Source organism: Tiliqua scincoides, chromosome 1, assembly GCF_035046505.1.
Source record: "Tiliqua scincoides isolate rTilSci1 chromosome 1, rTilSci1.hap2, whole genome shotgun sequence".
NCBI classification, from domain to species: domain Eukaryota; kingdom Metazoa; phylum Chordata; class Lepidosauria; order Squamata; family Scincidae; genus Tiliqua; species Tiliqua scincoides.
In genome coordinates this window covers 140,318,206-140,333,366 of record NC_089821.1, presented here as the reverse complement: position 1 = coordinate 140,333,366, position 15,161 = coordinate 140,318,206, and the positions used below count along the sequence as shown (strand labels likewise).

The following is a 15,161-nucleotide window of genomic DNA, read 5'->3' as shown; positions in this document are numbered from 1 at the left end:
CCTGCCAATTGACTCACATGACTCACTCACAGTCTGGTTTGTTCCACTCCTCCAGCCAGGGAGTGCCTCCAGCCAAAGAGTGCCACTCCAGCAAATGTAAAAACTCCAGCACATGGTATCTGTGGTAGTTCCTTTCCAGAAGTCTGAGAACTAAATACTAAGTGCTACATCCCTGGGTCAGTCTGCATTCTCTTGGGCGTTCCCTCTTTTCCCTGACAGCATGTAAATTCCAACATGCATAGTCTTGAACTTAGTGATAGATATCCTTGATTAAATCTGAAGAAGAGTCGCACAATTTGGGAATGCATGTGCTGGATTTTATGTACATACTGTATATCCTGTTGAATTGTTATATCCTAAGGGTATCTGGGGCATCAGAGGAGGCGTGCTAGGTGGGCAGGGAAAAAAGGGGCACTCTTGTACCCCCTCACAATGGATCAAGTATGTCATCCAATTCAGCCCTAAACTGTCACTGATGGCCAACAGGGAAGGAACACAATAGATATTTCCATCCCATTCAAACTGTACTTTACAATGCATGCAATCTCATGGGCTGTACAACGTTTTAGGGTATCATTCCCAAATGAGCCCAGCTTTAAATTCTACCACACATCCATTATTTGTTCTGCAGCCAACACTGTGTGGTCAGATTGGAACATGAAGGAATTAATTAGACCACGTGGCATACATGCTTCAAAATTCTAAGGAATTAGATAAAAATATTCCTAAAATGAACACCATTTCTCTTCAGTTCCTACCTCTAGCTCATTCTGGGGTGCAGTTGCAAGTATTTTGTCCAATTCCACTTTCATGGAATATTCCAATTCTTGTCTAATTGCCTCCTGGAAAGGGGAAGTGCCAGCTTGAGACATGGCTTTGCTAAAATCTTTTCAAAAGAAAAAAGAAAATTTTTATATTAGAGAGGAAAGTAAAACGCTTCATGCAGAAACTACAGAACACTTTTTAAAATGCATTATAAACCATGATGTTATTTTGCCTTTCAAGTTTCTTTTGCCACTTTTTCCAAAGCTACGCTATGCTTCTGTTTTGCAATATGTTCCCTCATCGAGTGGATGTACTCCATTTTAATGGAGCAATTTTGCCCAACTGATTGTGAATATGAAGAACAAAAAAATCCTAGGAATATAGCTTCAAGAACAAACTTGAAAGGAAAAAAAAAAAAAAGGCACACTGTTCTACAATTCAAAGTCCAAACAGCTCAGAACCTCAAGTGTATTACTCATCTATCTACACTAGGTCAAACAGAGGAACTTGCCCATGGACTAATATGCTATCCTCAGCGAGTTCCAGTAATTTATCTGTCTCACTCATCTCTCCCCCTCAAGACTACCCAGGTATTCAGCCATTACTAGGCAACATGAAGAATAAACTGCTCTATCACTCTCATCTGTATTTAACTCTGGTGTTTTAAAGCCATTTATTTCCTATATGTAGAAACTAAATACTGGATTTTCAACACCTGGGAAAGCTGATCAACACCATATCTTCGTGAGAATCATGAATGCCAGCTTGCTTTGATAATTAGTAAAGAAATGGATGATTATCTTGAATATATTAGGGGAAAAATGGTTATTTGGGGATGACAAAGCTAGAAAACTGAAATGCCAAGCATAATATTTTGAAATATTCAATATCGTTTTGTAACAGAAAGAAATTACCCAGTGAGGAAAGTTTACTGTTTCAACATGCGAACTTTGTTTTTCAATTTTACAACATTCCTCATTCCTTAAAAGGGCATCTCAAGTTTTGTAATAACTGCCCAGAGCATTTTCATTTTATGTGTAAATAGTTTTAACTTATTAAATGACTTTCATTATAGCGGAATGCATGTAGCATTTTCCCATTTGAAGTACTCTTTGAAGCCTGAAGCATTTTCCTGACTGCAGTCCTGTAGGTAGCCAGGAGTGTTGCAATGTATGTTCCCTATTATAGCAGGGGAGGGAAGAGCTATTAGGACATTCGTAAACTTTAAAGTGCTTAGATTTAAAGGAAGCAAGAATTTCATGAGCACAGAAAACCACCCACATTCCGCCTTTCACACACACACACACACACACACACACACACACACACACACACACACACACACACACACACACACACACACACGAGAGAGAGAGAGAGAGAGAGAGAGAGAGAGAGAGAGAGAGAGAGAGAGAGAGAGAGAGATCTGTCCTTAAAAAGTGGTACTCTTACTGAAGAAGTTTCTCCTTACACCAGTAATTTCCACTCTAATGTGAATACAAACTTCCGCACAATTTCCAGTTCTCCAGAACTTTTCATCAGTTTGGGCATTAATCAAAATAAGGAGAGGGGAGGGAAAATAGACAAAGTGGGGCATAAATTTTTCATCATGTCCCGCTTTGCCTATTTCACCTCCCCATTTTTGATTACTATCTAGGCCAGCAATTTTCAATTGCTGCTTTTTCATCTCAGAGCACACTGACAAGGTGCTAAAATTGTCAAAGCACACCATCAGCTTTTTGATAATTGGAAAGGCACACCATTCTGCTAGTGGGGGCCTAACATTCCCCAATGGCCCTAATGACCCTCCCCCAAATTTCCACAGTACACCTGAAGACCATTTGCGGCACAGCAGTGTGTCACAGCACATTGGTTGAAAATCGCTGATCTAGGTTAAAGAAGATGTTCTAGCTACTGTTTGATATTTTCGTTAGTCCTAATAAAGGACCAATCTTAGTTAACTAGAGCAGGGGTCTCCAAACCCTGGCCTGGGGGCCAGATGCGGCCCGCAGCAAGCCTCTTTCCAGCCCGCGGCCAACCTCTTGTTCCCTGAAAGCCTCTGGCCCACTCAACTGAACATGACCAGAACTGTGCCTGGAAGGTGTTCTGAGGGCCAGAGAGGTTGAATGAATGAGCCCATTCATTTATTCATTTATTTATTCACTCATCTAAGTTCCATCTCTAATTTATTTATTTAAATTTTATATTTAAATTTTTCTTCCAGCCTCCACACCACACCATAAGAACATAAGAACAGCCCCACTGGATCAGGCCATAGGCCCATCTAGTCCAGCTTCCTGTATCTCACAGCGGCCCACCAAATGCCCCAGGGAGCACACCAGGTAACAAGAGACCTCATCCTGGTGCCCTCCCTTGCATCTGGCATTCTGACATAACCCATCTCTAAAATCAGGAGGTTGCACATACACATCATGGCTTGTACCCCATCATGGATTTTTCCTCCAGAAACTTGTCCAATCCCCTTTTAAAGGCGTCTAGGCTAGACGCCAGCACCACATCCTGTGGCAAGGAGTTCCACAGACCGACCACACGCTGAGTAAAGAAATATTTTCTTTTGTCTGTCCTAACCCGCCCAACACTCAATTTTAGTGGATGTCCCCTGGTTCTGGTATTATGTGAGAGTGTAAAGAGCATCTCCCTATCCACTCTGTCCATCCCCTGCATCATTTTGTATGTCCCAATCATGTCCCCCCTCAGGCGTCTCTTTTCTAGGCTGAAGAGGCCCAAACTCATAAGGAAGGTGCCCTAGCCCCGTAATCATCTTAGTCGCTCTCTTTTGCACCTTTTCCATTTCCACTATGTCTTTTTTGAGATGCGGCAACCAGAACTGGACACAATACTCCAGGTGTGGCCTTACCATAGATTTGTACAACGGCATTATAATACTATAATACTAGTTCTCAATACCCTTCCTAATGATCCCAAGCATAGAATTGGCCTTCTTCACTGCCGCCGCACATTGGGTCGACACTTTCATCGACCTGTCCACCACCACCCCAAGATCTCTCTCCTGATCTGTCACAGACAGCTCAGAACCCATCAGCCTATATGTGAAGTTTTGATTTTTTGCCCCAATGTGCATGACTTTACACTTACAGACATTGAAGCGCATCTGCCATTTTGCTGCCCATTCTGCCAGTCTGGAGAGATCCTTCTGGAGCTCCTCACAATCACTTCTGGTCTTCACCCCTCGGAAATGTTTGGTGTCGTCTGCAAACTTAGCCACTTCACTGCTCAACCCTGTCTTCAGGTCACCAGATATTTGATGCAGCCCTCTGGCCAAAAAGTTTGGTCTGGTCTGCTGCAACTGCTCTCAGCATGAGAGCCAACTGTTCAACCTCTCATGTGAGCTGTGGGACGAGGGCTCCCTCCACTACTTGCTGTTTCACATCTTTGATACAGCAGCGGCAGCAAAGAAAAGGCTGGCCTTGCTTTATGCAAGGTCTTTTATAGGTTCTGAGCTATTGCAAGACCTTCATTCAGTCATATAAGTTCCATCTTTTATATATTCATTTTTGTAAATTTATTCAAATTTGAAATGTAAATTAATTCTTTTTTCCCCCCGGTCCCCCGACACAGTGTCAGAGGGATAATGTGGCCCTCTTGCCAAAAAGTTTGGACACCCCTGAGTTAAGTCACAGAAATTCTGAATTTCCCTAGACTGCTAAAGGCAAACAATGCATAACATGAACAATTGTTTTCTCCAAAATTCCTGCCCACCTCAATCTCTTGTCTTGAACTGGTTTATAATCTTGGTTTGGGGGGTCAAACATATGATAGTTTGCTGGTTTGGATGCAAAGGTAAGCAGACTAAGAAAGGAGGGAATTGCAGTGTGTAGGGGTTCTCATTCACACAAGCACCAAACTGTGGTTAGACACTCCTTCTAAATTCAAATATAGTCTCATAGCCTATTTATGAAAGCTGTAATAATAAAATAAAAAGCTTGAAGAATACTGCACAAATTTTGCCATACCAGGATGCCCTGAAGGCACAGAATTTGTCTGCAGCTGAAGGATGCCCAAAACAGAAGTGATGAAACCTTCACTATTTATATGAAGCAACCTTTATCAGAAAATAACGAAATTCGTTCACCATCTGCTCAGATGAAAGTGTCTAACTAAATAGTTACATGGAATCATGGTCTTACTCCTCATTACTGAACTCCTTCATTTAATTTGCATTGTTTCTTTTGCCAGCATTTTCAAGCAAAACTGTATCTGCATTACACTGTTACCATGAATTCATATTACTATGTATGACCCTACACAATATCGCATCTATATGTGAATACCAGAAAAAACAGCTATGAATTTCTACATGCGTGTGTAACTTAAACTTAGGAGAAATGTATCTGAACACATGTTCCTTCCAACACAAATTGTTTTATCTAACAACCTTACTAGAAACCACCACCACTAGCTTTCTCCAATTAAATGTAAGCTGATTTACTGTGTATGATAGTCATTCTAATCTGTTTACAAGGTGCATTAGGGCCCAATCCTATCTAACTTTCCAGCACTGATGCACCTGTGACAATGGGGCATGCATTGCTTCCTATGATGGGGGGCAGTCATGGAAGCCTCCTCAAGGTAAGGGAACATTTATTTCCTTACCTTGGGAATGAATTGTGACTGTATCACTGGAAAGTTGGGTAAAACTAGGCCCTTATTCAGTATGTAAATGATTGCTTGCACTAAATCAGGGGTCTCTAAATTTTTCGGCTGAAGGGCCGCATCAAATATCTGGCACAGTGTCGAGAGCCGGGAAAAAAATTAAATATAAAATTTAAATAAATACATTAGAGATGGAACTTAGATGAATGAATAAATGAATGGGCTGAAATGTCCAGGACTTCTTCAAGCACGAACACAGTCCAAGAAATAAAGCACACACTTAAATGTACACCTACTTCCCCATCCCACAAGCACAACTCTGGTTGCGTTTGGTCAACTGGGCCAGAGGCTCTCAGGGGATCAGAGGCTTGCCGCGGGACTGATAGAGGCTCACCGTGGGCCGCAATCTGGCCCCCAGGTTGGGGTTTGGAGACCCCTGTACTAAATGACTGGAAATCAGAATATAGGTGGCCTGCAATATCTGCAGGTTCAGTACCCACAGGGTGTGCATGCCACCTGTAAGCCTCCAAACCTGACTATAGTTGTTCAATTATGCACTCATTAAGGTTGCAGCCCTATACACACTTTCTATTACGCACTCATTAAGGTTGCAGCCATATGCACACTTTTTTGGAAGTAGGTTTCACTGAGCAAAGAATATTGCACTATATTAAGGTGGAAGCTTTCTCTCCCAATTCCCTACATCAGAGTTTCTCAAACTGTGGGTCGTGACCCATTTGGTGGGTCACAACCTGACTGTGGGTGGGTAGTGAAGCTGCAACTGACAAGCTGATAACAGAGGAGCAAAATGCATTGAACCCTATGGAAAGTGAAACTTAGCAATACTGCACATTCACAAATAGACGAGCGTGCCGGTCCATTGCAAAGGACAGGCCAAGAGGAATCCAATGCCACCAGAACGGTCTCAATTCGATGAACCAGCCCCCAAAAGACACCAGAGAAGGAAGCCTCTCCCTCCAAGCTGACAAATGTATTAAGCCCTATGGAAAGCAAAACTAAGCCACACATTTACTCACAAGTAAGCAAACATGCTTTGGCTCACGTAGAAGGTCAGGCAAAGGGGAATGCAAGGCTACCAGAATGGTCTCAATCCTATGCACATGGAGCTCAACAAGTGCTCCAGAAAGCAGCCCCTCTGCAGTACAGTAAAAAGAGGCTTGAGCTGGTAAGACTTTTTTCTTTTTTAGTCTTGTAATGTTAGGTGGGTCCTAATGGTGTGTAATTTTAAAAAGGGGGTTCCAGTGCTAATAGGTTTGAAACCACCACTTGATCGGAAAGGGTTGTTGTCTTTTCCAGATTTGCCCCCCACCCCACACAGTGGAGTCTCATTTCCTCTCCTCATCATTCTGAGTTTTAAATGCTGTTTAGAGGAAAGCTTTGAATCTCAATCCAACCCAAACAAAAAACATGTTGGATTTAAAATTGATTTTGTTCCAAATTGCACTGAACTGGCTTAAATATAAGAAATTAAATTTAACTGGACAGTGGGTAGGGCTGAAAAATCTTATGGTTTTTTTGGGGGGGGAGGTTGAGGTGTTTGCAGCTAGGCTACAGAGAGAATTCACATGGTGGAACAGGGCTGGTTTCCCCATAACCTCTTATTTAATTATTTGTTTAATTATCTTTAATTATTCATTTTAATGTATTTGTAGCCTGCCTAACTAGGGAAAATGGCACAATTTCAGTGCTTGCCACAGGCAATTTCAGTGCTTGTTGCATTTTCAGGAAAGCACTTCCTGCTTGATGATGTCACTTTCAGCTATGACATAACTTCCAGGTTAATGACATCACTTCCGGTGGGTCCCGAACAGACTGTCATTCTCAAAAGTGGGTCCTAGTGCTAAACGTTTGAGAACCACTGTCCTATGTATAAAATGAAATTTATGCCCTTCCTCCATATTGTTATGTCTTACTGCCATGATGATAGAGTGGCAATATCTAAAATTAAGATAGGCAATGTGTCTATTTTCAGCAGTACATCCAGGTCTACCTTGATAATTTTTTTTTAATAAAACAAGTACCTAGTAATAATGTGAACTTCTGCATCTACAAGCATCCCCAAATTCTATATACAAATTGGAATTTCACTTCACCTATCCATATTGCAGGGGTCTCCAAACCCCAGCCCGGGGGCCAAATGCAGCCCGTAGCAAGCCTCCTTCTGGCCCGCAGCCAACCTCTTGTCCCCTGAAAGCCTCTGGCCCACTCAACTGAACATGACCAGAACTGTGCTCTGATTGTGTCTGGAGGGTGTTCTGAGGGCCAGAGAGGTTGAATGAATGAGCACATTTATTCATTTATTCACTCACCTAAGTTCAATTTCTAATTTATTTATTTAAATTTTAAATTTAAATTTTTTTTTCCGGCCTTCCATACCACACCAGATATTTGATGTGGCCCTCTGGCCAAAAAGTTTAGAGACCCCTGCCATATTGCATAATCCACATTATCACACCTTTTAAAATCCATCATTATAACAGAGAAGATAAAGGAATCTTTCCCAACTAGAAGCACCTATTTCCCTCAGGTGAAGTATTCACGAGTACTATAAGGGAACGTAGTAGTGTTGCTACTCTCAAATGAAATGCTATGCACAGCCAGTTGTTGATTGTCATTGCATTCTATCAAGAATGTGCTCTTTCTTGCATATGCCTTTAAAAGTGTTCAGCGAAAGAAGAAAGATGGTTATTCCTCTCTTCCAGCAGTATGACACATTAGCAGATATTCCTTTACATAGGAACCCATTTAGTCATGGCTTGAGTAAACACTTTAGGTTGGGCAAACAGTTTGACGTCGTACTTGTGTGATCTCAGACTTGATTATCTGTCCAAGAGGACATTTTGTCCATGTAGAAAATATTGATGTAATCTGACTGTGAATAAGGAATTTGAAAAGAACTTTGGGCATTATCTATCCCAAATTAAGCAGTTTTATGTTGTATTGATTTTGTAAAAGAATTAAGCAGGTGTCTAACTCTGTCCCACTGAAATAGAGACGAGTGTCCAATACTACTTATATTATTTCCAACTGCAGCTTTACTACTGCTTTGGCCACATTAGTTTCCATCCAACAGAATGGGACTAATCTATAAAGAATCATATCCAGAAATTTGTTAATACTGTAAGTTACAAGGTAAATCCTAATTCCAAATGTCTTTGGACTGAAAGCCAAAAGTTCTGGAATTGAACAGATTTTTGCCATTTTTTTGAATTCAGCCATGACAGTCCTCTTATTGTTTAGCACAGACATATCCAAACCGTGAACCGCTGTGTGCTGGAAAAGCTGTCCAGGTGCAGTGCTTTCTGTTCCGTGCCACTGCCTCCTATCTTTCCAGCCAATCTCAGAAACTCACGATGGGCAGCCACATCCATCCATTAGGGTGCAGAGCCTGCTGGGGCAATGGGCTGCAGCGTCCCAGTTTATGTTTCTGAGATCAGCTGCAAAGATTGGAGGTTGCAGCACAGAGCAGATAGCTCTGTGCCCAGGGGGGCTCTTCCAACACACAGGATCCAGCCTGCAGGCTGCAGTTTGCTGGCTACTGGTTTAGCACATAAAGATAAGCAATAAATAAGGGATAAACTACCAATACTTTTCACCCAATAAAACCACTTCACTGTCCAATGCACTATCCGACTACCAAATCCAAGTCACCCTGATACATGCATCCAAGTCCAATGCTAGTTAACTCTCCATCAAGTTAATTATCCTAAAATGCTTTAGCAGAAAGAAATAGATAAATATGAAATCTGAAATAAATTGTCATTCTAGGAAAAAAAAATTAACCTATAAAAAAACAGAGAGGTGAATACCCTGAATATATTTGAATTTGGTTCGAACTTACTCATAAAAAAAAATATGTATGTGAAAATGTGATTTACAAGGGCTCAGCACAGGAGGGAGTCATGGTGCAAGTTTTAAAAATGTTATAGAAGTTACAAAAATTTCCTCAAAAGTACATAGAAAAAAAGTAAAAACTAAACCAATTTTTTACAGATATACAAGATACAGTCCTGCATAGAAAAACACATAGGTTTTAAGCATATTTTAAGCTTGTTAAGGAACTGAAAGTGCACATATGGGCCATGTGCTACCATGCTATAAGTGCTGTTAATGATAATGGCTATCTAGCACGTTAACAGTGGCTTATTAAACCACTGTTTATTTGTTAAGAACACTGATTTCAAAGAATGCACTACAGTTACTGAACTTTAAACAGCAGTACATTTTTTAAAGCCTAAAATCTACTGGGAGAGAAGGATACTTTGTTCCAAACATATTAAGATTCGATATACTTCTCCACAAGTTTGGTTGATAAAGCTATATTTTGGGTATGGTCTACATTTTAGCCTATAGAATCCTGTGAGCTACTATGTATTCAGCTAGAGATCTATTTTGTTTTTATGATAATAAACTGCATTTAAGGAAGTTAAAATCTGACTAATCATGAGACTGTCTGAAGCAATTTTTTGTTGAAGTTAACAGTTTGGACATTCGCAAAAAGTAAGTTTGTGATGTATGCATACCTCATTATCATCCTGGAAATTATCAGTAAACAGGGAAACACTATGCAAAGCTGGCAAAATAGAAGGGATAACAACGAAGAGTCTTGCAGCACCTTAAAAACCAACCAATTTATTCAGCATAAGCTTTTTGATGCAACTCATGGTGTAACCCACAAAAGGTTATGCTGAAATAAACTTGCTAATCTTTAAGGAGCTTCAGAACACTTGTTTTTGTTGCAACAAACTGAAGTAGCTACCCCTCTGGAAGAACAGAAAGGGGCGTTTCCAAGTTCTTAAGCAATTATAATTGTAATATATATTTAGATTCCAACCCAGTTCTAAGAGTTATCAAACTTGCTTGTTCTCTTATTAAAACTAACAGTCTGAGAAACATAAGTGAAACCATTTTTATGCAAAATGGCCTTCTCTGGTATTAGGCTTTAAAATTACAACATATTGTACACTTAAAAAGAAGTGTTTATAATCTCTCTGCTGTTGCAGAGTTGATTAGCTAGATCACTTTCAGGCTGCACAGTTCAAGATAATTGCTTCACCTCTGCTGATAGCTCTCCTGCGGGGGGGGGGGGGGGGGGGGGTGTTAGACTGTTTCTACAAGCAGCACATATAATCACCCTGCACAACTGTAAACAGCATCAAGAATACAAAGTTAAAGTGTTTAGCACAATTTATATACTGGTGCTGAAAATCTAATCTATAAAACTAGATAAGTACTGTACAGTACAGTACTTCTATTAACAAGCTTCTTTGGCATCCTGTAGTATACAATCAAGTTCCATGTAAAAAATAAACACAATGCTGAAAGAATCATTTCCTTAAAAAAAAATGCCACAGTAATGCATCAAAGCCTCAGGCTTTCTGAAAGTGACCTCTTACAGGCTATTCTGTTTCGCAATAGATGATTCTGAAAGTCAGACCACGTACACAGACACAGTGAAAGGAGACAGCCATAACCTACCAGAAGAATCTCATGGCAAAATTTACCTGAACCATTAGACAGCCAGGCAATGGGTCGAAAGCCCATCCATTACCCTATTTAATAACAGAAAGGTCAGGTAACAAATTCGGACAGTCGCTCTACTAAAATACAGAACAGTTCTGTAATTTGCAGGTTTCAGAACCAGCTGCTACAACTGCCTCAGTCTGGTTTCACAGTTTCTATGTATTTAAGGAAAAGAAAAGGCCCCCTCACACACAGGCTGAGGGAGCAAGCTGGAAAGGCTATCACCTGAGCAACCCCACAGAACAACTAGGGAAGGATATTTCAACTGATACCCCCTTTCAATGCCCCCTCCTTCTATCGTCACTGTATATCTGCAACCACTGCCTGGGGAAGCAAAACACTATTAAAACACACACACACACACACATATATATAGGCATGCAGCTTTAAAGACATTTTAAGAAATGAAACATTAGTTACCTTTTGCAAATGACGACATTTTGTATCTTTATGAAAATAAATACTCTTGCTTATAAATATAGAAAATTTAAGGCCCTCTAGCCACCCCCCACCCCCCCAAAAAATTACGCAAGCTTGGAAAAACGAAATCGTTTTCTTGCCACCCGCTTCCTTGTATCAGCAGTTTCACTAGTTGTGGTTAAACTTATAAAGTATCAACAATCCAAACGGTTTCCTTAAAAAATATAAAATCTCAAAAATAGACTACCCCCCCCCAAAAAAAAAAGCCAACAGAAGGAAGTCTACAGGATTCGATGCTTCCCTGCTCCTCTCTGCATCTGCCCTGGGAAATCAATGTCTGGGGCAAAGGAGTTACAGGAGATAAAAACCACAAGAATGTATTCCATCAATGAAAGAGGCGGGTCTGAGATTGGGTCCCCTCCTCTCCCTCCAGTGCCGGGTTGCAGCAGCACAGGCGGGGGTGGCTCGCGCCGCTTTCCCAATCCTCTTCCTTCCCGACCATTCACTGCAGCCTCGTTGCAATGGCAGGTTCCCCAGGAAACCCCCCAGCGGGCGGGTGGGCTGCTGCTCTCCGCCAGCCAAGGAACTGTGCTCTCGGTCTCTCCCGACCACCCCTCTCCCCAAAGCAGTTCGCTTCTCAGAAGACTGCTTGGATTGCACGGACTCGGCTCCCTTCCCCATGTGCCAGCTGGGGGAAGGAGGGCGCATAGGCGTGGATGCTTCGAACTCCTTCCCACCCCTCGTTTCAGGGAAGGGAAATCAGGCAGAACAGTGAGCTCAGTGCCGGGGGGGGGGGGCTGGCTGCTGTTTTCCTGGTAGTAGCTACTCTTGCGCCATTCGCGCTGCAGTTCGACGCTTACTCACCCGGGAAGTGGGTTCCGCAGAAACTGCGGTTGCAATCGTATGGTTGCAATCCTACTTACCTGGGGGTATGCTCCAATGCCTATAATGGGACTTGCTTCTAAGTAGGCATGGGCAAGCCACTCCTGAGCAAACTTGCCTTGCAAGGGCTGGGTGGAACAGAATACAGTACAGACGAGTTGGTGGTGGTGGTGGGTTCAATCTGCCCCTAATCCTATGCGCGCTTACTTGCAAGTCTCCTTGTCACTAAAGGGGGGCTGTAGCAGGATTTTCCCCTTATATTAGGCACCTCTCCTCAGGCGCCCAAGACTGACGATAGGGCAGAAAGGGAGGAGAGGGGGGTACAACAAAGAGATTAGGAAAAAATTTTGGTGGTTTGGAGGTTTGGAGTAAGAGCTGACCAAGATTCCCATTGGGGTTACTTGTGTGCTGCAGTTTTAAAGCCAGACTCCTCTACCAAGGCAACATAAAGGTGGGTTTTGCTAGTTGCTGGGGGAAAGAGGGGACTATTCCACACAGTTCCTGCATCTACTGTGCATGTCTTGGACAGTCCTCATATGCTCCTTTCCTCACAACAGCTCCCAGCAGGTCAAATAGCAGGTCCCATTTTCTTGGATACAGAAAATGCACAGCCTTCCACAGCCAGAGGAGAGAGAGGTGAGAAGTCCAATAGCTCAGGGTCCAATCCTATCCAACTTTCCAGTGCCAACACAGCTGTGCCAACAGCGGATGCACTGCATCCTGCAATGGGGGGGTAGCCATGGAGGTCTCCTCAAGGTAAGGGAATGTTTGTTCCCTCACCTCGGGACTGCATTGTAGCTGCATCAGCCCTGTTGGATAGGATTGGGCACTCACTAGGGTCACTTAAAACCCAATCCTATCCACTTTCCTGGGAGTAAGCCCCATTGATTATAATGGGACTTGCTTCTCTGTAGACATGCCTAGGAGTGGGTTGTTAGACATGCCTAGGAGTAGACATGCCTAGGAGTGGGTTGCAATCCTTTCCACACTTTCCTGAGAGTAAGCCCCATCGAATACAACAGGACTTACTTCTGAGTAGACATGTCTAGGATGGTGCAGTCATTGAGGGGCTCACAAAAGAGCCTGGGAGAGCGGTGGGGAGGAAACGTGTGGATCTCCATTGAGTTGCTACACAAACACACCAGCTGGCTTGGGTGAGGAAACACAGAATGACGTCTTTCTTTCCCTACCCCAGAGTTAAGCAAGGGGGAAAGGAAAAGAAGGCGTTGCACCCGCTCCCACCAACGGGGATTGCCCAGGCAGGAGGAAAGCCAGCGTTGGGTGGCTCTTTCTTTGCACCTCCCTGCCAGGTTATGTGGCCCCAGCCCTCCCTCCTTCCCCGGAGCAGGAGTTTCTTTTGCTTTTTCAACTCCACCTCCTCCAGGCAGGCGTCGGCAATGAGGGGGGAGGGGAAGGCGGGACGCTGCGGGGAGGTCACCCAGGGGAAAACCGCTGAGCTGCAAGCAAAAATAACAGCACAAGAGCATGAAGCGCCACTGGCAGGGGGGCGGGCGGGCTTCGGGGCAGAGTGCTACTGCAACACGTCCCCCGCCTCCTGCTTTTGCAACCCCCTCCCCACACACACACACCACGCGTGCAAAAGCCTCGCTGGGCTTCCAGAGCTGCAAGCACAGAGGCGCGCGTGCTGCAGAAGCCACCACTCACCCGCCTTTGCAAAGCCAGCAGCTATTACCCACCTATTATATCCTCAGGCAGTGGGGAGGGCTGAGGGGGCGGGGGAGGGGCGAGACTGCTTTTACGGTGTGTTTCACAAGAGGAGCCTCACTCTCCTCCCACCCCCCCAGGGAGGTGACGCCGTAGCAGGCTAGCCTCCCCAGCGGAAGTGCTGACGCGCGCTCTGACTGGCGGCCCGAGCCCGGGACGCTCTCTGCAGCTGCGCGCGCCGGGATTGCCTGCCGCTCGTCACGTGCCGAGAGAGGCGGGGAGCCTGCAGCGGCAGCAGGGGGGGGAGGAGGGGGGCGCGGGGTTCCATTCTTGCTGCTGAGCAGACGGCTGCTCGCTTTCCCTGCACGGCCAGCGTCTTCAGATGAAGGGCTAGCAGGGAATGCGCGCGCCCCCCCCCAAGAAATGATTGCTTCGCCTATGGGGCGCGAACTAGGAGGACCCGGCCTGTATCCCCGCGTTGCAGCTCCGTGTTTCACGTGGATTGGCCAAGATCATGCGCCTAGGGAGGAGCCCGCCTCCATCTTCGTCTCCAGAATATGCACGTCGAGAGAGGATTCTCACCATCCAGGAGAAGGGTTCCTTCCTCTTCAGTCTAGAAGAAGGGCACCTGGGGCTGGGGGGCAGGATTGAGACACACAGAGTTATGCCAGGGTTTGGATAAAGTGGGTAGGGGGCTGCTCTTTTCCCTCTCACACCACACCAGAACCAGGGGACGGCCACTAAAACTGAGTGCCTGTGGAACTCCCTGCCCCAGGATGTGGCGGTAGATAGGGGGATGCTCTTTTCCCTCGCACAATGCTAGAAACAGGACAGCCACTAAAATTGAGTGTCTGTGGAATTCCCTGCCACAAGATGTGGCAATGGATAGAGTGAATGCTCTTTTCCCTCTCGCACAACACTAGAAACGGGACAGCCAATAAAATTGAGCGCCTGTGAAACTCCTTGTCACAGGATGTGGCAGTGGATAGGGGGGTGCTCTTTTCCTTTTCATACCACACCAGAACCAGGGGACAGCCACTAAAATTTAGTGCTGAGAGAGTTAGGACAGATGAAAAAATATCTCTCTACCCTGTGTGTAGTTAACCTGTGGCAAGGAGTTCCACAGGCTATGTTGATGCTGGCATCTGGCCTGGGTGGCTTTAAAAGGGGATTGGACAAATTTCTGGAGTAAAAGTCCATCACAGGTTACAAGCGGTGATGGGTTTTTGCAACCTCCTGATTTTAGAAGC

At 44.1% G+C, this 15,161-nt stretch overlaps 1 protein-coding gene across 2 annotated transcripts in view; it reads right to left on the bottom strand.

Annotated features, from left to right (window-relative positions):
- Positions 1-14,111, bottom strand: part of UGP2 (UDP-glucose pyrophosphorylase 2) — a 41,884-nt gene extending 27,773 nt beyond the window's left edge. Inside the window, exons 1-2 of one of the 2 annotated variants that reach the window (XM_066639104.1) lie at positions 13,944-14,111; positions 759-886 (exon numbers count right to left, since the gene is read on the bottom strand). In XM_066639104.1, the coding sequence (XP_066495201.1) occupies positions 759-872 (114 nt within the window). In that variant the 5' untranslated portion in view covers positions 873-886; positions 13,944-14,111. Of the gene's footprint in view, positions 1-758; positions 887-11,364; positions 12,027-13,943 lie in introns of those variants that run through there. The other variant, XM_066639055.1, reaches the window with a different exon arrangement.
- Positions 14,112-15,161: the final 1,050 nt, after the last annotated feature.